The sequence below is a fragment of the Blastomyces gilchristii genome (assembly GCF_000003855.2).
Source record: "Blastomyces gilchristii SLH14081 genomic scaffold supercont1.7, whole genome shotgun sequence".
In the NCBI taxonomy this organism is placed as follows: Eukaryota; Fungi; Ascomycota; class Eurotiomycetes; order Onygenales; family Ajellomycetaceae; genus Blastomyces; species Blastomyces gilchristii.
In genome coordinates, this window is record NW_003101676.1 from 257,357 (window position 1) to 284,147 (window position 26,791).

At 48.7% G+C, this 26,791-nt stretch overlaps 7 protein-coding genes across 9 annotated transcripts; 3 read left to right on the forward strand and 4 right to left on the reverse strand.

Annotated features, from left to right (window-relative positions):
• Window positions 1–19: 19 nt before the first annotated feature.
• BDBG_04087 (uncharacterized protein) lies at window positions 20–2,481 on the reverse strand. The gene has a single exon (XM_002625172.2). It carries the CDS (start codon window positions 2,354–2,356, stop codon window positions 386–388), a length of 1,971 nt encoding a protein of 656 aa, XP_002625218.1. The 5' UTR covers window positions 2,357–2,481; the 3' UTR covers window positions 20–385.
• Window positions 2,482–2,487: 6 nt separating this feature from the next.
• BDBG_04088 (COP9 signalosome subunit 6) lies at window positions 2,488–8,558 on the forward strand. Its single transcript, XM_002625173.2, has 3 exons — window positions 2,488–2,925; window positions 2,993–3,523; window positions 3,590–8,558. Exons 1-3 carry the CDS (start codon window positions 2,658–2,660, stop codon window positions 4,003–4,005), a joined length of 1,215 nt encoding a protein of 404 aa, XP_002625219.1. The 5' UTR covers window positions 2,488–2,657; the 3' UTR covers window positions 4,006–8,558.
• BDBG_04089 (SAP domain-containing protein) lies at window positions 3,155–8,129 on the reverse strand. The gene has a single exon (XM_002625174.2). It carries the CDS (start codon window positions 7,015–7,017, stop codon window positions 5,014–5,016), a length of 2,004 nt encoding a protein of 667 aa, XP_002625220.2. The 5' UTR covers window positions 7,018–8,129; the 3' UTR covers window positions 3,155–5,013.
• Window positions 8,559–9,010: 452 nt separating the features above from the next.
• On the forward strand, window positions 9,011–10,941 carry BDBG_04091 (hydrolase). The gene is made up of 2 exons (XM_031721532.1): window positions 9,011–9,303; window positions 9,395–10,941. Exons 1-2 carry the CDS (start codon window positions 9,250–9,252, stop codon window positions 10,361–10,363), a joined length of 1,023 nt encoding a protein of 340 aa, XP_031578120.1. The 5' UTR covers window positions 9,011–9,249; the 3' UTR covers window positions 10,364–10,941.
• Window position 10,942: 1 nt separating this feature from the next.
• Window positions 10,943–15,430, forward strand: BDBG_04092. 3 transcript variants are annotated; one of them, XM_002625177.2, is made up of 4 exons: window positions 11,009–11,460; window positions 11,559–12,933; window positions 13,039–13,657; window positions 13,736–15,195. In XM_002625177.2, the coding sequence occupies exons 2-4, from the start codon at window positions 12,901–12,903 to the stop codon at window positions 14,452–14,454; spliced, it is 1,371 nt and encodes a 456-aa protein (XP_002625223.1). In that variant the 5' UTR covers window positions 11,009–11,460; window positions 11,559–12,900; the 3' UTR covers window positions 14,455–15,195. The 3 variants fall into 3 exon arrangements, with proteins under 3 accessions (XP_031578121.1, XP_002625223.1, XP_031578122.1); XM_031721534.1 differs by having other exon boundaries at window positions 13,039–13,266; window positions 13,325–15,195; XM_031721533.1 differs by having other exon boundaries at window positions 10,943–11,460; window positions 13,039–15,430.
• Window positions 15,278–23,990, reverse strand: BDBG_04093 (tho2 protein). The gene is made up of 4 exons (XM_031721535.1): window positions 23,851–23,990; window positions 18,970–23,769; window positions 18,806–18,921; window positions 15,278–18,743 (listed from the first exon to the last, which is right to left on the reverse strand). The coding sequence occupies exons 2-4, from the start codon at window positions 23,686–23,688 to the stop codon at window positions 15,944–15,946; spliced, it is 7,635 nt and encodes a 2,544-aa protein (XP_031578123.1). The 5' UTR covers window positions 23,689–23,769; window positions 23,851–23,990; the 3' UTR covers window positions 15,278–15,943.
• Window positions 23,991–24,597: 607 nt separating this feature from the next.
• On the reverse strand, window positions 24,598–26,260 carry BDBG_04094 (MFS drug efflux transporter; the record flags this gene model as incomplete). Its single annotated transcript, XM_031721536.1, has 2 exons — window positions 24,598–25,239; window positions 25,322–26,260. 2 exons carry the CDS (start codon window positions 26,258–26,260, stop codon window positions 24,598–24,600), a joined length of 1,581 nt encoding a protein of 526 aa, XP_031578124.1.
• Between the last annotated feature and the right edge of the window lie 531 nt (window positions 26,261–26,791).

The following is a 26,791-nucleotide window of genomic DNA, read 5'->3' on the forward strand; positions in this document are numbered from 1 at the left end:
ATCATCAGCTAGGCGCCAAGGGATATATATATATCTAGACGACAGGAGCCAGACGCTTGTCATTATTAAGAGAGATATGTTTTAGACATTACATCCTTGAATTATTTTGCAACACTGTGGAATTTCAGTTCTGGTACGGCGTAGTTATCATTATTAAGATACATAATGTTGATCCCATACCCTGCATTTTCACCAAGCAGTCAATAAATCAATAATTAAGCACGTCATCATAGCTAGACTTCATCAACTGAATATGTTCATCGGCAAGAAAAGACCAACGACTGTCCTACGTTTACATGTTTTGACTTTCTGGAGAGCTCATATGGGTACTTGACAAAGCCATAAATGCATAACTATCATTAGGGCACGCGAATGACTAAATTGATCACAGCTCCAGCGCATCTACCCGACTACCAACTTGGCTCGAAGGACCCCATGGACCATCTGCAACCCGCTTATTAAGTGTTCGGATAATATCGTCAAACCCTTCAAAACCCCCATCAACCTTCTTCACTTCCGTCTGTAATGCAACAAGCGCATCAAACTTAGCCGTTGCAATTCTCCAGACAGCACTCTCCGTGTCCGCTGCCCCACCGGCGACAAAGTTATTGTACGTCTGTGGGGCTTTGAAAAGGTAGGGTAGGACCTCCGTTAAGGCGGGAGGTACGAAAAGTGCCCACAAACCGGACCTTGGAAGCTTGCCTTGTGTTGACGGGCCAAGTCGAGAAATCTGATCCTCTGTGGGTAGGCCAAATCGGCGGTTAGTGAGGGTCGTTGAGTTACTACCACTTGGCGGAATCACAGCCCAGTGTGCTGTCAGGACGGATTTTATAAACGCGATGGCTGCAAGGGCTGTGTCCTGCATGGCAAGGACATCAGCAGCAACAACAACATTCGCCCATAAATCCGGATGCTCATTCAAATACCGAAGATATAGGACACGAGAAGCTGCAGCTTCTGCTCGGGGACTTGTTGGATTTTGATCCAGTGGGTCTGAGAGCCCATTGGAGTCGTTGTCAAGAGTTGGCGGTCCCTTAAATATTCGACCCAGAGCATCCAGGGCATGACTGTTTACAGGCTTCGAAGGTATCGACTGCACCGGGTTGATCCATCTGTTTCCTGCTTCTACAAGCATCACTCGGGGTAAAGAGGCAAGAATGTCAAGATCGCCAGTCGGAACTGGGCCGTGAGCCCATTTAACAGGTTGAATGTCCAAAGCCTCCGAGATCCGTGAAAGAATCGAATCCAGAAAGGCCTGAGGCTGCTGGAGTATATGATTTGGGTATAGTATCGCATACTGAGATATATAGCCCATAACCGGCCCAGAGAGAATCGGTGCGTACGCTGGGTCAAGGATCGAAGGGTCCAAATAGTAACTCATTATTTTGGCGTGGAGGCCACTAGAGGTAAGGTATTCAAGGGAAGGAGAAGAAAATAGAGGATACGAATGACTCTGGACTTTAGCACGTTGGCGGAGTCCTGGAGCTCCAATTCGAAGGAGCTCACAGAGGAAATGGATATGTGTCATATGCAATAGTACATCGTCTGGATCAACCATTTGGGAGGCCGCAAAACTCAATAAGCTGGAACTTCGAAATTTGGATTCGATGTCGGGGAAATGTGATGTCGCTATCGCCTGCCAATCCAGCGATCCAGCCTTAATAATTAAATCCATTAGCCTGCCTTGGGCTACAGACTTGTCTCGCCTGCTGATATGTCCTGGTGGCTCCGTGCTCTCAAGGCTGCATATGGAGAAAAGGCGTTCGTAGACGTCTCTATCATTGAATATTCTCCTCCACATTAGCCCCTGGCCTCCGATCTTGTTTTTCTTCTCCCCATCTACTAAGGCGTCGCTTTCGTAGTCGTGGGCATAATCGACTTCTAGGAGAGCCCATAGAACATCAAATGCAGCTTGTGACACCGCAGTTTCGGAGACCGTAAGCCAAAGTTCTACTAGGGCAATCACGAGAGGAGGGTTTCCAGAGATAATCGCTGCATCAGCACTTGAATGACTGGCCTGTCCTAGGAGTGACAAGGCCAGGAGGTTCACTGGCGGAGATGGGGCACTGATTCCAGCGAGCAAATTTAGAGGAGGGTCAATGGACTGGAGCTGGGTGAAAGTTAGATATGAAGCAGCTTTGGTAGCTAAACTTGTTAAAGGAGACGGATCGTCCTGCAATATAGGGAGAATCTGCGAAACTTGGGTGAGAATAGCTGACAAAACGTCCTGGTTGGTATTGGTGAGGAGTTCGACCTTTAGCTTGCCCAGGGTGGCGACATCAAGAGGGATAGACGGATCCTGGATGACCGTGTCGAGGTGGTCCTTCACAGCGTTGAAAGAGGGAGGAGTCTCCATGTCTTCTTGTCGCCCTCGTGCAAAGACATCTAGGGAGAGACCTATTGCTCGATCGTTGCGAAAGATGTTGTTCGATCATGGGTATGGATCTGGGACAGCGATTGCCCCACATGCAAATTGACCAAACACAGCAAACAGAACAAACAGGCTCTTCAACTTACTAGAGTTCAGCGTCCAAGTTCTATACAGAACCACAGCACTGAACAAGCACTACCTAGGAACTGAGGATATATCCACAACTACAGACTGTATTTACTTCTCTTTTTCAGTTGGAGTGCGGCTCAACAGCAGCTTCCGAACCATGGGAAAGGTTAACCCCCTAATTTCGCTAAAATCTTCCGACTCGGGCCTCCAAATCCTACTCCATCCACTCGTCCTCCTTAATATATCAGATCATGTCACCCGACACATTGCAAGGCAGCAAAAGGGACCAATTGCCGGGGCGCTAATAGGACAGCAAAAGGGTCGAACTATTAGCCTCGAGCATGTGTTTGAATGCAATATTGTAACCACTTCTAATGGAGACAGTGTACTACATGAGCCCTGGTTTGAAGAGAGACTACAGCAATGTCCGGACCACTCTGCTCTTAATCGTTTCTCAATAGGTGACACTAACCAGTATATCTTTCTTTGTAGTTAGAGACGTTCATAAAGATCCGCCGTTGGACCTTGTTGGCTGGTTCACCCTCACGCCACCCACAGGTCCTACTGCTACCCAACTACCGATTCACCAACACATTCTCCAGAAATATAACGAAACAGCAGTGCTGCTTGCGTTTGATCCTTCCGGGCTTGAAGATAACACTTCTCATGCTACAGGGAAGCTTCCTCTTGCAATTTACGAATCGACATACGAGGAGGACAATAATGCGGGCGATGCAGACAAAACCATGCAGCTGGATGGGCAGCAGCCCAGCTTAGCACTCCGGTTTCGAGAATTACCGTATGCTATCGAAACGGGGGAAGCAGAAATGATCAGCGTCGATTTTGTTGCAAGAGGAGGAGGCAATGCTACGGCTATTCAGGCGAGCGATGCAACCCCAAAACCCTCCGCCGGTAGCACTAAGAAACCCGCCGCCGGCAAGAAGGCCGGAGCTACATCGACACCCCTAGAGAAGACTTCCGTTGTGGATGAAGTCTCCCCACTTTCTAAGGAAGATGAAGACCGTAAGTGGACAAATTTAACAAATACCGACAAATGCCAGTAGTACCCATTAACCAATTTTATCATAGTAATCGCCAATCTAAACACTCGTCTAACCGCCGTCAAAACGCTCGAGTCACGCCTACACCTCATAAAAGCCTATCTCTCCAGTATCTCTCAACAGACTCCAGATAACCAGACTCAATCAACAGCCGCCTCTTCTCCGCAGATCTCGCACTCCCTACTGCGCAACATCCACTCCTTGATTTCCCACCTATCCCTCCTAACGCCGCAACAATCAGATACATTCTCCACCGAATCTCTTGCACAAGCTAACGACGTTGCCTTAGTCGCGTTGCTCGGTCAACTAGGCCAGAGCGTGCAGGACATTCGCGAGCTAGGCAAAAAGTTTGCGGTTGTTGATATGGCTCGGCAATATGCTGAGTCGACGAAGGCAATGGGTGGTAAGCATACGAGAATGGATGATGAGATGTACCTTCGATAGGCAATTGGTTGAATATAATGCACTTTTTGTGGATATATGCATGTCACATACATGCGATGCTTTGACAGGTTGCTTTGATGGCGACGGAATGCCCATTTGGCCTCTTTGCTTTGCATGTCTTGTTTTATTCGTCGAACTCCAACAGCGAGTTATGTGCCCAGTTTACGTGTCCATGATAATATCTAGATGTTTTAGGAACAAAATATCAATCATGCAACGATCTCCTCTGAGTGAGTGGTTATTAAGTGCGGTGGTCGCTTCGTTCGAATCATCTCAAGATCTAGAGAAGCAGGCGATATTACGGAAGGTCAAGTCAAACTCCAAACTCAACCAATAATGATCAGAAATTTACACCCAATTTGTTCGATATATGCTATCTCCATTGCATTTTCGTTCAGCCTTATGAAGGAAAGGAGGAAAAAGACGCAAAACCAAACGCCACGGTACACAGACAAATAGAAAGAAAAGAAAATCCGCATTCCTGCCTACTGAATTTTTTCATTTTCCCATGGTGAATCTCTGAATCTCGCCAGCTTGAAGGATGGTCGGAAGGATCAAAAATGAGGCAAAGGAATCAAGATCACGGGCCACATTAAAAAAATTAAAAAAAAAGAGAGAGAGAGAGAATAATATACAAAAGGAAGTAGAAGTGCCTCATACAAGTGTGGGGTGACAGAATATGTTAGAATGAATGTCCCTTTTTATGCATGGCAAAAATATTACGGAAAGGGAAAATAAAAAAACAAAATACCAATGCTCCTTCCTATAGCCATGATCCAAGCCAATCCATATCTAGTTGCGGTCGAAAGAGACGGAGGGAACATAGATAACAACTTTGGGGGAAGTGGAATAGAGGGAAAATCAACCACGATATTCCGCAGGGAGTGAGCATCTCACGAATGAAAACGCGCTAGAGCCTAGATGGGAAAATAAATGGTCAAACGGGCGCGCACTGATCCATTATTTTTGGTCAAAAATTCTTTCCTTCACTTGCGGCCAATCACCCATCTACCGCCTCCAACTATCTCCAAAGTCTCCACGGTCTCTGAACCGGGCACCTCTACCACCTCTCCGGCGCCCACGGTTTCCATATTCCGGACCCTTGTCCACGAAATAATCCGTATCTTCGAAGGTGTATTTGCGCATCTCATCGCCTCCTCGTCGAGGCGTAGGTCCAGCGCGGTAGAGGTCGGCAAATCGATCAAGGCGCTTATCCGATACCTCTGGCGGAACAGGTTGATAGTAGAGTTTCGGCTTCGCGGCTGTGGAGAGAAATCTGTCATCAAGGGCCTTGAAGCTTTCACCGGCGTATCGTGCAGGTGCAACAGGTGGTGCAATATGGTGGCTGTCTCGATGCATAGGACCGTGCGTTGCACGGGGACCCAACGGCGGCTCTCGACCTAGGTTTTGATCGTTATCGCGATTGTTGCGGGAAGGGATTTGGTTTATGGGACTGGCTTCCTGAAGGGAAGCTGTAACCCCTTCATCGGTCTCATCATAGATCACCTCCCACCGTGGCGCACCTCTCGCGCCATTACCGGAATCTTGCTCAACGGTGATCCATTCTTTGACTTTCTCTTCCGGGATGAAATCGACCCAGAGCGGTTTTCGCGTTCGCTCGTCTGGCCAAATAGTTCCGTGGAGTGCCGAACGTACCCTAGAGGCTGCGGAAACATTTGTAAAAGTAACAAAAGAATGTGTTTTAATGGAATCCAAAAAGAAAGCTAGGATTATATCAGGATCCACAGATGACGAGGGTGGGGTTGCAAGGGTTGCAAGGTGCTTTTTAAGGCTGGTTGGTTGTAGAGGTCGCATGAAATTGCGTATATACAGGGATGTGGTTGCCGGGTGAATGGCTGGTGAGACGATGCGATCTGCCTCCTCACCTGCCAAGCCCGTAGGAGAAGGGGAGAGTGCCCGGCCACCATTTGCCAGAGGGAACAAGCTTTTGAAGCGTGTATCGCCGGAGGTGTGCTTGTGGGTGTGTAGCTCTTCGGGCTTCTCGACTTCTGGTTTAGCCTGGGGTGCCGAATGGAGGTCAGCAGCCTTATTATCTTCCTCGCTTGCCTCCAGGACGACCGTAGGTTTGGGTTGGAGTGTTGGTTCCGGTTCCGGTTCCATCTCCCGGGGCCCTTCTTCAGTCTTTTCTAGGGTCGTATCTTGCATTTCGGCGTCTTGAGGTGCAGGAACACCGGGAACTGGTGCTGCTAAAATCTCCTCCGAGGGAACACCCATATCAGCTGTGACATCGTCCTCCTTCAATACCACACGCGGAAGCCCATCCTCAGCTTTAGCCTTCTTCAAAGCCGCTGTTTTAGGAGAGGGTGGTGGGCTCTGGCTTCGCCGTTTTCTTTTTCTGGAGTCATCTGTGGACTCCTCTCTCGACGCGATTCTCTCATCGTCGGGGGATACGGATGCTGATTCCAGTTCTTGAGGAGCAGAGGGGGCAGATGGGGCTGGTTCCTCTATAGCCTCCTGCGACTGTACCGACTCTTCTATCTTGGGTTCCTGAGTTTGCTCCTTCGCTTCGGCGGACAAGTCTCGAGTAGTCGCCACAGCTTGATCGGCTTCTGCGTCCTCCTTATCTTTCATAATGACATCATCAGTCGAATCCTGCGACGGCGGTTTCGGTAACTTTGCGGCAGGTAGTTCTTTCGATTCAGATTCAACAGCGCCATGTTTCGGTTCTGGCGCACCAGGCGGCTGTTGGTCGCCAGCGCTCACATCTTCTTGGCTTGCCTGTTCAGGTTCTTCCGGGGCCTGTTCTTCAGGTGCATTGCTTGGTGGGGGAACTTCCGGTGAAGGTTCAGGTTGCGCCGCAGCATCTGACTGGAGTAATCGATCGATGAAGTTCTGCTTGACCCTAAGACCAGTCTGGGGAATGCCGCGTCGTTTCAGCTCGGCCTTCAAATCGGTAACCTTCCAGCTTGAATATTCAGTCATTGCGAGGAGTAGCGAAAGGGAGGCGATGTGGAAATTGCGTAGAAGTAAAGGTATATAAATGTTTCGCATATTAATACGTGGAACAGTGAACAGTCAACGGGTCATGGCTGGTGACTGTCGGGCATGCAGCGCGTGTTGCAGCGATAAGTTTGCTTTGGTGACGATGGCAAGATGAATGTTAAGGTCGGAGAAATTTACTTGAAGAGGCCAAGCGAGAATTAAATGATGACGTAATCAACACAGACGTGACGCTAGGACTAATTTAGGAATAGCGGCATATGTCCAGCCATGTCACTTTGATGCGACAGCCACGTCCGTTTAACGACAACGCCAGGAACCAAACCAGGATAAAAGAAAGAATTTCATTCATGCTTCGTATATTACAGGATATTTGATTGGATCTAGGCTCTAGGAAGGGACTCCATAAACTTTTTCGGCAAACAGAAAAGTGCCGGCGCTCATCATTATTCGCTCAATTGAAAAACAAAGAAGCAAATCATAATCGCGAGCCAAAGAAAGTTCACGATGATGACGTTTCATGAGACTGTGCTATCACAGAGTTGACAGAGACGCTCAAAGGGAAAATGGTTCCGTTGGTCTTGAAAGCGCAACCCAGCCCAGCAATCATACTGATTCAGGAGGATGAACGCTGGAAGCGGGGAGGCAGGCAGTTGATTGATTTGTTCAAATACGGACGGTTTCGGTTGCTTGGCAATTCCATTGGCATCGTGGCCGGTTTCGGTTTTACTGGGATCGTGTTGGACGAATTGGAGCCTGTTGCTTCTCCGCTACTTGGACTCCAAACCGCAAGGTCGATTTGTTGGCTCTTGACGGCGGCTTTTCCTGGATTCTTTCGCGATTTCGGTAGGAATCAGTCCAGGTCTTCGGGCCATTTCGTTCCTTTATGACGCTCTCAGGTTCCTACATCTTGCTACTTTTCGCCTTGTTCTTTTTCCTCGTCGCTAAGCTCCGGTGAAAGCCAAAACTCGGCTTCAGTACATTTTGGCAGTGGTATGAGCTCTCGCCCTGTCCGACCAACTATCAACGCTTCCTCTTCCGGAGATAGGGAAATATCGCTTGGTAGGAGAGCTGATCGTCTTCGTCTATAGGAACTCGACTTTTCAAGTTATAATAGAAGGTAAGGAGAATATGCATGCTGAGGAAAATTACTCCCGAACGAGAAATATCTAATCATTCCAATACCTTCGTGAGTTATATTCCCTTATATTCGGTTCCCGACCAGCAAGACCCAACCCAAAATAAATGAAGAGCAAATGAGGTCGTTGCACCTCGCGTCATAGAATATTCTACGGGTCGGCAAACCGGGCGAAAATTAATTGACGGGCAAAGCATCAAGGTTACTAGAAGTAGGTTTTCCCTGGCAACATGGAAGCGGCAAATAAAGAACAAAGTTATTCCAAACAAAACGTTTAAAGCTATTATAGGAACAATAGAACTGCTCCCGCGTCAGCTGCTGCAAGCAAGCTACATTTGATCTGAATGGAAAAATGTGAAACCTCAATGAGATATGAGATGCAGAAATATAGTTAGCTTATTTACACATGAGATCAGCCAAGTCAAGTATAAAGAGATCTTGAAGGATTTTCTTTTCCTTTTTTTTTTTTTTTTTTTGTTTTAACCCAGCGGCAAATTTCCTTTTTTTTTTTCCCGCTGTCCTAGATATTATCTCCGGATGCCATGCGGCGGGCGGTGTAGGCATGGTAGTTCTTCTTCCATTTACTATGTAAAATTAGGACAAATATACACAGTAGGTGGCAGTTGAGGGGTGACTCTATTCAATTAGTTATCATTTCCGAAATGACACTATCAATTCAGTTCTAGAAGAATTTAATCTAGGCCATCCATGCGCTACAGCTGAGATCGTCCCATGTTTTCTTGGTTGACTTCCCGTTCCTCCGTCGAAACTTGCCCACCATAGACGGTGTCTCTGTGTAGGTATGTACCTATCTTTCTTCAAGTCATATATTTTCATTTAAGTTATTCAGTGATTACTAGAGTAGATATTCCGAATTTATAGATTTTTGATCATGATCAGCCTCTATAGGAGTGTAATGCCGCATTAGTTGGGAAAAGCCCTATCTATAGTCTATGCCTGTGTATGTTGAAGAATCATACTTAGCAACCTTTCCTGAACAATCAGGTTTCGTGCAAAATTTGTGGCCCGGCTGAGATAAACGACCTCCACGGCGGAAGAAAGACGCAGACAGCACATTCGAACTCCTAACTGTCAAATTTTAAACATCCAAATAACGTAGTAGATACTATTATGTGCGGCTAGCCATGACGTCCGAACAAACATATTTCAGGGTGGGCTTGGTTCAAATGTACCCCAAGGTAATGAGCGGATGAACGGATAATCAAGTTTAACCAGTTCCCATTCTTACAACTGGCAAAACATATACTTACCAGCATTTTCCATATTTAGCCCCTCGACCCAGCATATAATTTCAGCGTGGCAGTCGCTCATATCCAAGATGCAGCATCTCAAGGCGCCTCTCTTGTTGTCTTGCCAGAGTACCACCTAACCAGCTGGGTGCCCGATGATCCCAAGTTTGCCCCCCTTGCTTCAAAAGCGTGGGATTACATCCTTAAATACCAGGTGGTTGCAAAAGAGTTGAGCATCAACATTGTCCCTGGAACAATCGTCACGACAGACCCAAACTCAACCTCTCACCCAAAAGAGGCACAGGAAATACCGAAACCTTATGTAGATGACTTCGCTGCCCCGGAAGGAGGGAGCGCGAGCGGCCCGTTACTATTCAACGTTGCGCCTTTCATATCTCACACCGGCGAATTGCTGGGGTTATATACGAAGACAAACCTATGGCTGCCAGAGCGCGAATATCTGACCGCCCATCCCCCCGTCTCCCCCCCTGCCGGACCTCACACTACAACTGGCACGAGGCCAGCAGCTCGTGAGCCGCACAACAGCAGCAGCAGCCGCCACAGTGTCATCCAAACACCCTTGGGCCCAGTGGGGATTTTGACATGTTGGGATCTAGCATTCCCGGAAGCATTCCGTGCTCTGATCCGGCAGGGAGCACGGATGATCATCATTCCCAGCTTCTGGTTGAGCACGGACATGCCCCTCGAAGCACGGAAATATAGCGAAGATACTGAATCTACGTTCCTCAAAGCAGCTTTAGTTTCGCGGGCGTTTGAAAATACCTGCGCCATCATATTTTGCAATGCCGGGGGTCCGGCTGAAGAGGGCTATATAGGTTTGAGCCAAGTGGCGCTGCCATTACTTGGTGTTGTTCCGGGTAGCTTTGCAGGTCCTGAGGCTGGGATGCGGATTGTGGAGGTTGATATGAATGCTGTGGAAATTGCTGAGAAGGCGTATGGGGTGAGAGCAGATCTTGCTAATCCTGGCTGGCATTATGAGGATAGGTAGAAGATGGTTTTGAATAAATGAGCTATCCCATACAGCCTGTGCTTATAATAAGATACGGCTGGATTGAACAATGTATCCGAAGAATGCACTCCTTTCCCTACTTGGCGTTGCAATATCTATCATACCTGTATCAGAACAACATTCGCGAAGCCTATGCTGGAAAGCTAAGTCTGCCGAAAAGCTATCTATCTCAGATTGTTATCTATCTGTTTTGATGAAGCCATGAGATCTAATATGGTTGGTCGCGTTTGTGATCGGCCCGACTATGCAAGACCATGACCCTGAGAGATATCTTTGTCAAGAAAAATAGGAGTGGACCGTAGCTTAGCTAGATCCGCCTACTTTTAGATATCAAAATGCTGAAAATGGAGCTCCCCGCTCTGTATGTATTATATACTGTAAGTTTCGTGTGCAGCTCACAATGGCAATATTCCACGGCTGAGGGCGTCGGGTGTGAGGTGCATGTCCACCCCAAATCTAGGTTGAGTAGGCGACATTTCCGTTGAAGCCCTGAGAGAGCAAATAGCACGCTGTTTGGGTCTGGAGCTGCTATTCTGCCGCAAACGCGGAGATAAAGGGAAAAAAAAAAAAAAAAAGAGGTTAGAATTTGCTAGCTTTCGGTGGATGTTCTGTCTCAGTTGTCGCAAAGCCGCTGAGCAGTGAAAACAAACTCTCTCCCCCACAAAACACCACCCAGTCCATTCCCAAATCCCCTCCAAGCCTCCAAGCCATGATTTCCCGCCTGTGGGTGTTGGTACGTACTTTCACCGCCCGCAGGTAGTAGCGGCATCCAGGCCATCTGTCAGCACAATGCGGGGGGACGAGCGGGCGTGCGCCGCTGGACAATAATAATAATTAATGAGCCGGTTTGACGGAGAATATCTGGTTGAACCTGGAAGCTGGAGCAGCGGGCTGGACTCTCGTAACCTAGCTAGCCGTGGAGTTAGAGCTGTCGGCATTGCTCATTTATCGTTATCACTGGTTGCAACTTGCTAGTGGCTGGCCCTGAGCGTGAAGCGTTTCCTGTCGATAAACTGAGGGGGGGCCAAATCCCATCTTCATCTCAAGTGAGTGCTCTTAAAGAGCATACTAGGGAGGTAAGTGATCGTGTGGTTTTTCTACATGAGAAATACTAAACATGTAGGTTGTTGATTTTACAAGGCGCAGGCTCCGAATACTGATTTCTCTTGTTCAGAGTAGGCAGATAACCATGATGATGTTATGGGATGGGATATGGGATTCACAGCATTATTTTCCCCCAAACCCGGAGAGTTCATCGTTCGTGATGTCAACTTTTGAAGAGGTGTTTCTTTGGTGTTGTTTTCGAAGCAGTTGATTGGGCGGCATGAACAGTCCAGAGTTATTGCGCGAAATATTCCCTGTTGGTTCGAGCATCCTGACATCCTGCGAATCTGCGAAGTGGCAGCCGATGTGGGGGTTGGTTTGCGCGTTGAGCCCAGCCCGGATGAATCTCACTAGTCACAGTCACAGACTTTCACAGTTGATGCTCTACGCTATTTTCCCGTCCGTCCTTGCAGGATGAGCGCTATATCTTCGGAATGGGCTAAGGCTTTACTGCGTATTGCAACAGTCAGACCGACCCCACCCGAGCCTTGCCAGTTGCAGGCAAGAATGATATTAACGATGGGGCCTCACGGTAGAAACAAGATTAATAACTACCACAGGAAAAACATCCAGCAATTTATACACACAACCCCCTCTTTTTGATAGACGCACGTCACAGCTACAGCAGATAGATGATGATAAGTTTAAATTTCTGCTTATACATAAGATTCCCATTATTTTTTTCCATATTAATTGGTGAAAGGCAATTACAGGGTTAAACTCAACATCCCACCTTGCGAGAAGGTTGACCTCCATCCAGTGAAAACCCACGCTGAGCCAATAACTCACACTTTGCCTTGGCTAGCTAGCTTCATTTAACCAACCCTTCCATCAACCCTTGGTGATCAAAGGGGAGTGTAAATCCCAGCACTACTATTTTATTGGTTACACCGTCTCTCCCCTCCCCCCCGACAGATGTGCCGGAGGGTGACCGACCCTTTAATAAGCCACCCGCCATCCGCCACCTTGTCTCTTGCTCTCTTGCTGCGAAGCTCTCCCTCCTACTCCAAGTTTCATCCTCATGTGCTATCAAGTTTCATCAAGTTTCTATCAAGTTTCTATCAAACCTGCAAAAGTACGTTCTGGACGGCATGACCATGTGCCGGATCGTACCAATATGTGACTGAACAGGTTAACTACCCTCTCTGACGTCTGCGATTCTCTGTCTCGGTTTCTGTCCAAAGGACTCGTCGGGTCGGGGTGACTTGGTGAAATCAAGATATATGTCCCTTCAACTCTCTCATTGTACTTTTATACATGACCAAAGATTCCGTTGAGCCATATCCGCAAAACAAAATAATTGGCCGCTACTAAGGTCTCTGTCGTGTTGGTGAGCCTCTTCGACCTCGGCAGACTACTCTACTGTCCTCATTATCAGACTTTATTGCCCGGCCTCCTGGGCGCATTTCATCATGATACGACGACTTTCCACTTTGATTAGCCCTGTACGTTTTTCCTTTTCATTTTCCCTTTTTTCGCGCTCGCTCGACCTACGATAGATATATCCTTTCACTTTTACAAACACCCCGTATTGACATATCGTACCGTAGAAGCGAGCGCCTCACAGACCCCGCGAGAATGTCGAGGATAAAACCAAGTATTACGACATCGACAATGCGGTTGCCAGCTCAAGACCGCGGTCTCCCTTAACCGATCGACAATGTTTATCCCTTGCGGCAGAAACACAGTTACAGAATGCATGCCTGTTTCTTTCCCAGAAAATTGAATTCCCAGACAGATGGACTGAATTTGATGATACATGCGCGGACCAGATGGATGTTAGTCCTACAGGTTCTCACTTCCCGGACTTGAAGATCTCATCATTTACCATCCCAGATCATATCGCTTCAGCCGTAAACGATGATCCTGCTTCTGGTTCGGACCATTTGTCGAATGAGCATGAAAGTGGCGCCTTAGATCCGGAGGACAAGGTGTGTTTGGACCTAAAAGAGAAGCAAGTATTGACCCATGACTACTTCGTGGATGCCTTCGAACCAGAGCAATCAACGGCGCCACTTGTTGTAGAAGAGGTTGGTAAGATATCCTCGTCAATAGACGAGCTAAAATTCCCTAGTCATTTCACCAGGGAACACAACCCCTTACCCGAAACTTTCATCAACTCGCTGGAAGAAGATTGGAAGGATTTGAGAAGCCCGAAACCTCCATATGGTATGTCCTCTACAAATGGCTTCGCTACGGATATTTGGACGATCCAGGAATGCACGACAGCTGAGATGGAGCAAATAGATGCGGGGCTACATTCAATTCTACCTCAATTTGTCAATCGAGAATCTCATGCTACGTCTTCCTCAAGAGAACGGAATATATCACCTCACCAACAGCAGATAGAGATCAACTCTCAACTGGGAGGATCCGACGGACCTGCTAGTCCGGCATTGGAAAATAATAACCCACTGCATACCGACCTCAAATGTCAAACAGAAAAAACCCCCGCGAAACAAATATTCAAAATCAACACCAATTTATCTCCAATGCTCGATGATTCGACCGAAAGGGATCTATCAATAAGCCCTCTTTCTTATGCACAATCATGGACCTCACGCTCCACGACCGGCAAGACAATAATCGACGCAAACGGGCTGGAAAAAGTGTTGACCCCGGTTGAGGAACAGCAGCGCCGTTTAGGGCTCCAGCGGGCTGTTATGGAAAAAATGTCAGGCGGCTTCAGTGTCCCAACATCCCCAGACACAAATAGAGCTACGGCGGCCATTCACTCAAATCCTCCTCCGCCAATCCAACCAACCCCACCAACTTCGCCTGCTTGGAATATGGCTAACGCCAAGGAACAATCCGCCACCAGCAAACCTGTAGATGCCAACAAGTTGGACGAGCAGACGAAAAATACACTTGTGCGGAAGTTGTCGCTGCTGACCCTTGGGAAAAAGAAGTCCGTTGCAAAGATCAACAATGTTCTTGGCTTCAGTGCTATCGTGGAGGCGAGGTAGTTACTAGAGGTAGTTGAAGGCGTTTCCTGTGTGTCTATTTGATCTAGACGACGTTACGATAAATGCGGGAAGATTTTGTCTACTGTAACTATTTTTTCCCCCTCTTTCCTTTTGATTTATCGTTTCATTTCCTCTTATCCTGTTTTCCCTCGGAACATACAGACCAGGCTACATACCACCACCATTTCCCGCTATGACTTTGACAAGATGTTATCCTATTTCTCTTTTATTTTTTTTTCTCTTCTTTTATTTTTTATTTTTTATTTTTATTTATTTTTTATTTATTCATTTTATTTATTTAAATTTTTTTTTTTACCGCACCCATTGTATAACCCCCCTCCCCTACATTTGATCTTGCTCCTTATTGATGTTTTCATATTCATATTTTCGGGGCAAGAAACGCCATTTCGTCCTTTGGTGGCAATTTCCTTTCATTTCTTTCCTTTTCATGATTGTATATATATGCTAGGATTTTTTATTTTATTTCATTGATTTATTTATTTATTTACTTTAACTTCTTTCTGTCAAGGTTGGGCGGAGCACTGCCTTAATTATTAATTTCCGTGTCCATCGGTTCATCCAATCGGATAACCTCCACTGATATAAGCTCAACTATCTCTCATCATAATAGTAAATCGCGTCTCCTTTCGCAATCTTCCTGAAGAATCGAATGAACCAATGCTTAGATAAATTAACTAGCTCAACATAGTTATAAAATTAAAGTCACTTTTCATTCTCGTATCAGGCAGGGTTTTAATTCGTGTAGGTATGGCTTTCGCCACTAAGTTTGCACAGGGATGTACTGTACGTTTTTGTATATATGGAGAATTCTTATGTTGCTTGTAATCTGTGTGCTAGCCTTAACCTGGGCCATGTCGAAGCCATTCATTCGTTCTAGAATAGGAGAACTAGTTATATACCGCGCTATCAAATCCTTTAAAGGGGAGCTGAGTCATGGTAAAAAAGTGTTGCGAGGAGCTGCGCGGCGGGTGGGTAACTCATCAACCCGAAGTATTGCGAAATATGATATATATTAATACCACAAGCGGGCGAAGGGAGGGGAATAAATAATAAATATGGAAAGCGAGCGAAGATGTATTTATTTTAGATTAACTAGGAGCTGGTAGGAATGGGTTGACATGCTTGATATATAACCCTAAATATGACGGTTACAGGAGAAATAGAGGGACAAAAAAGGGGCGCCAAACAAACTCAGGCCCAACAAGCGAAACGACAACAAAAGGTTTTTTTGGCGAATGTTCATACCTAATGTTCATACATCCCATTCTAATACCGCCTAATGTGTCTTCTGAGTGAAAAAAAGAAAATGATCTTAAATGATTCCCATCATGATTATGGAGCTGCAAAATGTCACAAAGGAAAGAGCAATAAAATGGCACAAAGGAATGGATAGAAAAGAGAAGAGAAAACTGGTCTGTAGCGAAGTAATACCGTTAAGACACTTTTAGGAAAAATAATCAAAAAGCGATCAATGCCCACGCCTGGGCCTCTTATTTTCACCTCCGTGCCTAGCGGAGGGGGCAACGTTAGGTCGGTCATCCACGTTGGCACCAGTGGGTCTTCCACGTTTCCGGGGCCAAGTGCCTCCCCCGTTGCCGCTGCCGCCTGTGCCACCAGCACCACCATTGCCTCCACGTCCGCTACCAGCGTCTCGGCGCTCTCGATCCCGTTCACGCTCGCGATCGCGATCGCGGTCCCGGTCCCGGTCTCGCTCACGATCTCTGTTGCGATCGTCACCTCGACCACCACTACTCCATCTCCGGCCTTCCGGATCGTTTGGTGGTGGTGGTGGAGGAGGCGGAGGAGGTGGAGGAGGTTGCGGGGTTATGTCAGGTTTACCGCCACGGCTTTGGCTCTCTTGGGTACCTGAGTCACGTTCTCGCTTGTCTCTCCGCCTGCTAGCGGAGACTGGCTCTCTATTTGCGCTCGAGCTCTGTGCGCCTCTTCGTGATGAAGATTCTCGTGAACCGCGAGCCTGGTCCCGGCTGCTGGTTTCTGTTGCACGACCTCGATCGCGTTCTCGATACTCGTCCCGTTTCGTGCTTGGTCTTACGCTGTCCTCTTCGCCTCGACGAGTGGCATCGCGCTCCCGGTCCCGATCTCGGTGTTCCCGTTCACTTTCTCTCTCGCGTTCTCTCTCACGGTCGCGTTCACGATCCCTCTCCCGATCTGGAGTGCGAGTACCGCTAGAGTGGCGGGGGGCCTCCTCTATAATTTCACTTCTCCGACCAGCTCTACCAGGTCCACGAGGTTCGTCTTGTGGAGGTGGTGGTGCGGCATCAGAGCGACCAGGGAAAAGCTCCGGCCTTTCTGTTCCTGATGGGGGCGCAGAACCAGAATAAGTGTCAGCCTTCCCGCCAACAGGAGTATGCGGTCGGGTGGATTGAGGCGACGGAGCGTTGAGTGAATTGCTACCGGCGCGATTCGCACCCCTTCCTCTTATCGAAGTGCCCATCCCAGCTTTATCTGCTGGACCGCCAAACTGCTGAAGCATATTGTTCAGGCCTGCAAATCGTTTATCTCCCCGGCCCCTCTCCCCTGAAAATGTAGATCCAGGGGGTCCTCGAGTAGTTGGCGAATGGCCAGAAGGTGGATAGCCACCACTCCGTGGGCCAGACGGTGGTAAAGCTGAGGTAGGTGAAGATGATTGAGTTCCATCATCTCCGGGAGTTTGAAGCGCTTTTAAGCGGTCAGGATGAATACCGGATGTATCAATTTTGTCCAGCGGAACAGGCGCAGAAGGCGCGGTGACCGCGGGCTGCTGGTCCTGGTGGGTTGGATTCCGTGTGGATAGCCGGCTTGATGGTCCTGTAGGTGGCTGGCGGTCTGATGGTTGTGGTGGAATCGGAAGTGGTTGCGATAGAGGCGGATTTCTCCCACCACGTTGAGAGGCAGTTCTCCTAGGGCCTGACGGGATATCCTGAGCCCTCTCAAACGGCTCCTGCGGGCGCGAGGGGAATCTTGAATCTTGATTCAACCTTCCATATGACGGTTCTGTTGTCGATGGCGGGTACGTTGATCGCGACTCTTGGCCATGACGGTTATCGCCTGCCGTAGGATGAGTGGCTCTGTCTCCTCTTGGCCCAGTCGGGAGATCCTCTGAGCGTGGTGGGTGAGAATTAAAAGTTGCAGGTTTCCTCTCTTCGCGCTCATTTCGCCTATCGGGTCTGTTGGGAGGCCGGGAATCATCTCCCTTGGTAGGGCTAGGGGGGCGAGAGCCACGGCTTCTTCTATCATCCCGTTCAGGTCTTGGATGTTCATGACGCTGGTGTGACGGGGTTTCGGGGTAAGATAGGCGGAGAGGATGGTCACGATCGTGAGATTCAGGAACACTGGACTGTCGATATGGATGTATATCGCCATCTCTGAAAGGCCGGTCCGGTTCTTGCCGGGATTGGAAGGCATCCGCTTGAGACATCCTTCCCCTGCTCATCCTTTCAGACCATTCCTGATCTCTCGGCGAAGGGCGTGCATCTCTGTAGCTTGGACGTCCAAGGTGATCTTCGGGAGGGCGTGCAGGAAAGTCTTTATCCATCCGAGGGCCTTCAAGCCTATCCCGGTCCCCAAGCCTGTCGTTTGGCCGGGTGTGGCCTCGAAGTTCGGTAGAGAAAGGATGCTCAAATGGTCTCTCACGATCTTGTCCACCAAATCGCCCAATGCGATCCGGATGTCTGTTGTCCCGCGCATCTCTTCGTTCCTCGGGCATGCCGGGTGGTCTCATAGGCGTACGGTCATCAGAATGCTTAAAGGGTCGAGGAGGTTCCGGTTGATTAGGGAGGTTGGGTTGAACACGGACAGGAGGGCTAGGCTGAGGAGGGTATCGATCGACATCTGGGCGTTTTGGGATGCCTGCCGGATGGGAAGCTTCCGAAGGTGGCTTACCAACTACTCGTGGCGGAGCGGGAGAAGAGCCACGACCTGGAGCAAGGGATTGTGCATCTGCTTGGGGGGTTAGGGTGGTCACGGGGGGCTGCGAAGGTGGTTGTGAGGATGCTCTTGTTGGAGCTTCCACAGGCCTTGCTGCTTTTGCTGGCTGGTCTTCTTGTGTCGTGACAGGAATTTCGCTCTGTTCCACTCGGTCCGGTTTGCCCGGAGCAGTCGGTTCTCTAGTGCCAGAGGCACTAGGTACTTGTTGGGGTAGGGTGTCGCCTTTCACAGCTTCTGGTTTCGTGGCTGCATCACTCATATTCGCGTCCGACGTCTTCGCGTCTTGGATTTCACCATCTTCAACTTCTTTTCCAGGCCCTTGAGGCCGCGCACCATTTACCCTAAGTATAATCAGAAAAAAGTCCCATTTCGTCGGAGGGGGGCAAGGTTTGTATCGACTCACGTGGTTGACGTCCCCTGTGGTTTGAAGTCAGGGGCAGAGGCATTCAAAGGTTTGGGAGTAGTTGGCCGGGGCTGCGGTGTGCGTGCTTTGGCCTTGTCACCGGGTAACGGTTCGTTCTTTGGCGAATTAGCTCCACCTTCCATAATGCCAGCAGGTAGACTCACAATCATGAACGCTTGTGGAAGTAACCACTTCTTTTCCCTTCTATTCAGATCCCCAATCAACGAGGCGGCTGGAATTTTGACATCGTCGCGTGGATCCAATGTCTTGAGGTTGTTGACGCAGGTGTGCATGTCTCGGCCAATCCAGTTAACAGCAGGGAAATGTTGAACCACAGCCTTCAGTACGCTGATGGCATTGCGAATATGCATATACTCGCCTCCTGAAAGACACGTCTTCAAGCAAGCGCCAAAAATGCGGTGCCACTTGTACAGAATTCGGCGGAAATTCTCATAATCCAAAAATGACTTTGGCTTCCCCTCTTGGTCCACAGCCATGGCGAAGCCTGGGAGATCCCTTTTAGTCCCATACGCTTCCTTCTCGTAGACAGCCTTGTCGGCATGCCACCTCATTAAATCACGTAGTACCTCATTGAGGAAACGACCAAAATTGTCAGCTTCCTTAGATGTACAGTGGAAAATGATTGCAGTCAACCGCTGTTCACGGAACAGTTGGTCAAGGAATCCCACCGTTCGAAAATTGGGTGTCCCGGACGAATGCAGATACTTGAGCATCTTGAAACTGTAGAAAGCGTCAATAGGGGAGAGAAGCAATCGAGGCAATAGACACTGTTCCATGACCGCGATGTTAAGGGCCTCATGTTTCCCTCTCAATCCAACAAACCAGCGGTCCTTCTCCTTCTGTAAACGTGCACGAGTTAAACCATAGTACTTAAGATGTGCCTTGTTTTCTGCTAGAATTCGATCGTGGAGGTCGTTAATCTGCTTTTTTTCCTTATCTTTTTTCAAAGTACCAGCCACACTAACATCAGTCCGGTCTTGGGAGATAGCCTGGATCCGCTTCTTGAGACGTTCCAGTTCCTCTTCGTAAGCCCGTTGCGGAACATGAATATCATACAGTGATAGCTGCCAAAATGTGACAAAGAACGGAAGGCCAACAACTTCCCACGTACTTCGCGGCATTGTGGTTTTGATTTTCTCCATCAGCCCTTCAAGTACAGGATGCCATGGTACATTTTCAGGGGTCGGCTGAGCGGCGAGGGGCGTATTGGGCGTGTTCGACGGCGCCTCACTCTGGGTATCATTCGAAGTAGGGGCAGGTTTTTCAGTAGCCATGACCACATCTTCGGATGAATCTTTCTTCTCGACAGCTTCACCCTCATCCACCATTGACACATCGCCATCGGGAGTCTTCAACGGCGCAACGGCAGGAGTAATAGATTCGCTTCCCGCCTTCTTCGCGGCCTCTTCCCGCTTCTTTGCATCGACTTCCGCAATCTGATGTGCAACACTAGGGCGGGTAATCCAGAACGCGACCTCAGGCTGCAATCCAAAGTCACCAATGAGACTTGCAACGTCCGGCACGAACGCGTCAAATTCCTCAACTGTAAAATTGCTCCGAAGGAGGTCGATATATTGAGTCAAAACCCGGTGGATTTCGTCAAAGATATTACCAAGGAGCTTAAGTTCGTCATCAGCCTCTGATTCCTTGAATATACAGGTGGCCCGTTCCTGCGCAATAGATATGAGAAGCTGTCCCGCAAGTTTGGAATCTGCCAAAGACTTCATAAGTCGTCGGGAGGTTATCTTTGATTCGTGGCGCTTATCGAGAAGCTGTAACATGGTCTGAGACTGTAGCAGTTCGCCGCCGGCCATTGCTTGAATTTGAGAGTCGTTGAAGTTTGTGTCGGTCACGATTCCCGCCATTGAACTTATGAGTTGTTCTAGAATAACGAGATCGGTGGAGTTGTTTTGCCGAAGCTGCTCCCCAACATATTGAAGGACAGGAACGGGGTCCATGATGGTAGAATATCTTTTGAATACCCTACCGACAAAGGATGCAAGCGCATTGAGCCATCTGCTAGTCAGAAGCCCTCCTTCTTGAACCCTACTCCTTCCCTTCTGCCCAAGAGAGTTGATTAGTAACCAGGTTAGGATGTCGTATCCTAGGTACGTGAAATATCTGGCACATTCTACCACAACTTCAATCAAGTTCTCATATGCTTCGATCTGGTTTATAGCAACGCTGATAACGATTCCCGGATTAGCGTACGCGATTTTGGCTAAGGTTCTAGCCATCGGCTTGATGTTGGTTTTGCTTAGTCTTTTAAGGGCATCCTTCGTTTCTGCTCGCGCTTGATCGAACGCAGTTTTGATATCGGGAAGTCGCGAAGTTTGGCCAGAGTACCATTCAGCATAGATGGAATACCTCACATCTCGCGAGAAATGTCTTAAGAGCGCAAAAACTTCGTTCACAACACCAGGGTTTGCTTTGGTTAAACTCAAAGCCGGGACCAAGAGACGCTTGCAAAGATCTCGCCATCGCGTTCGGTTTGAGTCCGACGGATCGCTAAGTAGACTTTCATTCCCAAGCCTAGCCAATTTCGTCAATAGGCTAGGATCTTGTCCGACTTTAACCCCGGAGAGATTCAAAAATGATTCACAGAGAGCGAATACATCATCCACTGTCTGGCACATGGGTATATTATCAGTCCAATCATCCCAATAAAATCGATAGTCGGTTCCATCGTTGGTATCTTCTTTATCCAGCAACGCCCAGCGAAGGACGCGTCGGGGCGGGGGATCCGCCAAACGGATATTTCCCTTCGGAAGGCTTGCTTGGTCTGAACTAGTGATCTTCTTCTGATCATTAATGTCATTCCTTGACGACATTGGCCGCGATAAACCGCAAAGTCTGCTCAAAGAGTAGTGTATTATACGGTGGATATATTCCAGGAGCTCGGGATATGCATCTAATAACCAGGGAAATCGACCAAGGATGTAAAGAGATTCTGGTAAGGCGCCAATAGCAAGCAGACTTTTTAATAGTAGTACTTTTTGGTCAGTTGGTTCCGGTAGTGCTTCTTTGTTCTCTTCGATTTTTGGTTGGGCCGACTTGTCCGCGTCCTGGTCCTTGGCAGGGGTTGCTGCGCGCGTGTCAGCTTCTCGAGGTCTAGGAAGTGGTACAGGTATAGTGTCGTCGGTTAGGGCACCAGCCATCATCAAAGCGTTCATTGTTCCAGCACCAGGTCTAGCTGCCAGTTCTCTTTGCTCCTTTTCTTTCATTTTCTCCTCCTTCAGCTCGTCCATAGACTCGTCAGGTCGCCAAAGGTGGGGGTAGAGGTCTCGTAAAGATATAAAACCAACTTTTATGAGCAAAGCAGCTAGATAGATGAGATTGTCCGGTAGAATGTCAGACGGATTTCGAGCATTGGAAGAGTAAAACCGTAGCTTGAATCCCAAAAGTTGCGCTGCAACCCTATTTCCCTTCGGTGGTAGCGTCCCCGTCCGCTCTATCCACTCCCGAGTCTCTTTATCGTCATCCGGGACGATATTTCCGAGGTCGGATATGGATCTTAATTGGTCTGAGTCTAATGACTGGTTCCGACCTATTTCGAAGAACGCACGGATGCCAACTTCCCTAGCTCTATCCCATAAGACTCGATCTCGATTTTCGTTCATACGAAGAGCCTCTTCCCGGTCCTCTTCTGTTGTAGACCAGCCAGCAGAGCCAGGTAGCGCCCATTTAGGTAAACCGGACTCCGCGATCCCGCAATACCGGCGAAGGAAATTTTCGTCCTTCGGCCACCACGAGCTGACGCGTAGGAACTTGACAAAGAATCGATATTGTTTCACGAGAACTGCGGCGAACACATCTAGCGTGACATCGAGAGCCCTTCCAACATCCATGTCAAACGCTCCAATCATAGCTTTGACCCTTTCAAAAGTATCTTCAACAACTTCGGCCGAAGGGGGTTCATTGTTGCTTGTCGTAAACAATTCGGTTAACAGCTTAGAGTATCCTTCCGATTCTTCTCGTAGCAAGTTATAGTTTGACTGACGATAAAGAAGATTTGTTTGTTTGCGAATTCCCATACGAGCAAAAGTATCGCGGATTAGGCCAAGAGATTGTAGTAGGGGAGTCTCGAGCTGCTGTCGCATCAAGGAGGACGAGATGCCTGTCGAAAAGACAAGGGTGCGAAGACTAGGATGTGTGGTGTCTGCGTCTGTTATAATAGAGAGGGTATCGAGGAAAAGAGAACGCGCATCAAAAGGTGGAATCACAGCGCTGTTCGGTTCACCCGAATCGGTTGCCTCATCAGTAGTCACGTCTTCGCCAACAATCTCCTTCACACACGTCCCTCCATCGACTGCAGATATTCGGCCATCAAAAACCGACTGGATAATCTCCTGGAAGATAGACGAGATAACCATGGCGCTCTCGGTCTTCCGGGCGTTGATCCCAGCTTCGACGACATTTTTCTTGCCCGTCGACATCCAGCTCTCAATACACTCCTGTGTAACGTAGTCGTAGGAGTAGGGGGTCGCCAGAGGCTTAGCCACGGCATTAGGTATTGGGGCGGAGGGAGTCCTGCTTGGTTGAGAAGGTTCGGGGGGTTCTCTAGGTGATGCCATGACAGATCTCGATGAAGGAGAGCTTTCTTTCTGGTGGGAGTTGTGAGCGTCGCTCCCTCTTCGCACTGGCGTACCATTCCGGTTACTGCCTCTGCTTGCTCTTCGTGCTCCCCTACCATGGTTATCCTGTGAATCCCGACCTTGGCTATGGAACTGGTTTTGTTGTTGCTGCTGGGCCAGGTTGAGGCTTCCTGGACGATGAGGAGAAGGCCGCGGGCCACTGTTTGCCGCATCTCCAGGCCATGACCTATCGCCGCGTTTACGCTTCCCACCAGCCGGAGGAGCCATGGTGGATGCTTGGGGGCGCGTTGTCGCTCAGGAGAATGAAATTTGACGCGTTGAAAGAGCGATTCATAAGGTTTTGACTATCTGGATTGTTGCGAAGACATCAATGATTCAGTGAGTAAACAGGTCAAGTAGCACAGAAAGACGAAGGGGAAGGGGGATTACCAGTCGCAGACTATCCATAAGGAAGGTTAAACAAGAAGGCCCACAAGCCTTTCACAGCTTTCTGATCGTTTTCGGTTAATCGCGTTTGCTTTGTCCACCGGTTGCGTGAATCGCAGTTGAAGTTGTCGATTGAATATTTGCTGTCCGGACCTTAGCCTTCTCAATTCGGTTTAGCCACCTGGACGGGGAAGAGCCGCAAGCCTTGTGCGCTAAGCGAGTTTTGGTAAGCGTGCATCTAAGTTAGCTAGCCAGCCACCACAACCTCACTCATTTCCCTAGAGAACGTCCTGTCTTTCAACAACCCACTTACACTTCTCTGTCCAGACATACATTCATTAAAAGAAAGGAACACAAGAAGCCAAAAAGAAGGGAGCACTCCACGGGGATTAGAAGAGAGCAAGCACCGAGGATGCTTGAAAGATCCTTCGATAGTACATTGTGACGAAACACCACAACTCTCAACTATCTCCATTAATCGTATATTACTATGTAGATAACTAGCTGGGAATCTCATACATTGCAACACCTGACAATGATCAAACTCCTTTCAAATACGATAAATCCTGAATCTCTCAAAGACTCGCCACCACCAGTCTTCTGCTCATTAGCAAAAGAATGCCACAGAACCCACAAACCACTTCATCTGGATGATTGAAGTACAAAATTGAGTCTAAGCACAAAATTTTGCTAATATATCAAAGAATTTTGACACTAGGAAACCAAATAGAAAAGAAAACCTAAGACTTCTCAGGCACCAGCAGCAATACCTGCGGTCGCGAAAAATAGTTTCTCGCGGCGCATCATGAGACTTGAGACTGCTACAAGGGCGCCCCCTGCGATGACTAGCGCATATGTTTTGTCAATGGCACTGACAATGGCATCAAGCACCCACATTTTGAGGTCTGGAGAGAAGTTTTGCACCAGGCCAGAACGAGCCCCCAGGATGGCCGCCTGAATGTCCGCCCCGGCAACGTCCGGTAGGATCTCCTGAATCTGGTCCTGACTGGCGTTGAGGAGGATGGCGTTGGCAGGGGCAAGAGCAATTGTAATCCCCACGAACTGTGCTAATGTGATAAACCCGATGGCTGGTGCGACATTTTCCTGGTCGACCACAGCTTGGGTGACGGAAAATGAGGCCTGGAGAAACATTCCTACGCCGGTGCCTATGAGTACGGTATACCCGTAAACGCGGCTGAGAGGGGTGTCGTGCTCGACAACGTACATGAGGCCGGATCCAACTATGGTCAGAAAACCGCCTACCAAGTACCACGACATGTAATACCCTAGTTTGGCCATCAATGTGCCGTTGATAAAGACAAACACGATCATTACTATCACTAAAGGCAGCAATCGCCACCCTGCATCTAACGGGGTGTCGCCACGCGTGAACTGGAAGAAAAGAGGAACCATGTAAAATGGGCACAAAGGCACATGTGCCAGAGGCAGCTGTGCAGCTGAACAAGAGGAGCACCGTACGTGAGCGGAAGAACTGCACTGGAATAATACGACGCGAGGGGCAGGTGCCGATAGCCCAGGCTTGTTGGATGCCCAGCAGGATAAATAGCACACCAGCGACGACAAACATGGAAATAATCCGCGCCGAATTCCACGGGAACGTGAGTCCGCCCAGATTAAGCGCGAGAATGAAGGCTGTCAGCGCGCCGCCCTGCAGCAGGATACCCGGGTCATCCAGCTCGGCCCACCGCTCCTTGATAGTCGCTCCCGGGCGCGGGTCTATGCTTGGGATGAGGAGAAGGTAAAAGGGGGCACAGGCGGCGCCGATGAAAATGTTGATATAGAATGCCCATCGCCAGCCCACATCAGACTCGCTAAAAGCACCCCCGACCACAGGGCCTAGGACAATTCCAAGTCCCCATGTCAAGGCGGTGCAGGATACAGACAATGGCCGCTCCGTGAACGTGGTGGTGGCGGCAATAAGCGTCATGCACCTAACATACAAGCTGGGGCCCCCCATGACTGCTAAGGCACGACCAAGAATCATGCTATTGAGGGATGGGGCGGCGCCGCAGATGGCCGAGCCGACCTCGAAAATGACCGCGTTAACGATGAAGAGCCACTTCACGTTTACCTGGCCGTACATTCGGCCCCAGACCAGGTTAACAGCGGTCGCGCAGAGCAGGAAAGCGACGCTCAGCCATGCCAAGTTCTGGATGCCGCCGAGTTCTTCCACGATAACGGCCTGCAGATCGGCTACCACTGTCACGTCGAGGGCATAGAGGAAGGTTGAGGCTAGGATCGATATGAAGGTCAGATACCATTTCCATCCGTCGATGTTGCGTGGAGGAGTATCTAGTGTAGGGCTTTCGATTGCTGTGGGACTCTCAGCCTCAGTAGTCGAGTCCTTTGCACGGCTGGTTGAACTATCGCCTTCGGTTTTCTCAACTGCCATTCTGGAGCTGAAAAGCAGTAGATGGAAGAGGGAATATGTTGTGCTTCCTCGCAGATAGCAATAGGCAGGGAATGATTGTAATGGTTAATGGAACCAAATTCCATTTCCAAAAAAGATCAATAAAATTGGAGGCAATGGACGATTGAATTAAATCCTTTTCACAAACTCCTATCTCGACAGCGGCCCCTGCTTACCCTTTGGGCTGATTTGTCACCTCATACTTTGATTCATCGACTTACTTATCAGGAGAATTGGTCCTTACGTCACTATCTAACATATCATCTACAGCTGCGGACTTAAGTCTTGCTAGTTGGCGGTCAACCATTAAGGGAAGTAAGTAACTACTGCTGTAGTATTCTGCCCTGCAGGAACTGACGCCACCGAAGCTTGACCGAAACTTTTCGGTCCAAAATTTGTCAGCAAGACGGAGCTTGGAAACAAGTTCGTGATGATCGGCAGCGTGTCCATACTTTAAATGACTTACAAGTTGAGCTCGATGGACGGAATGGCTTTCAAATCTCTGCTAGAACG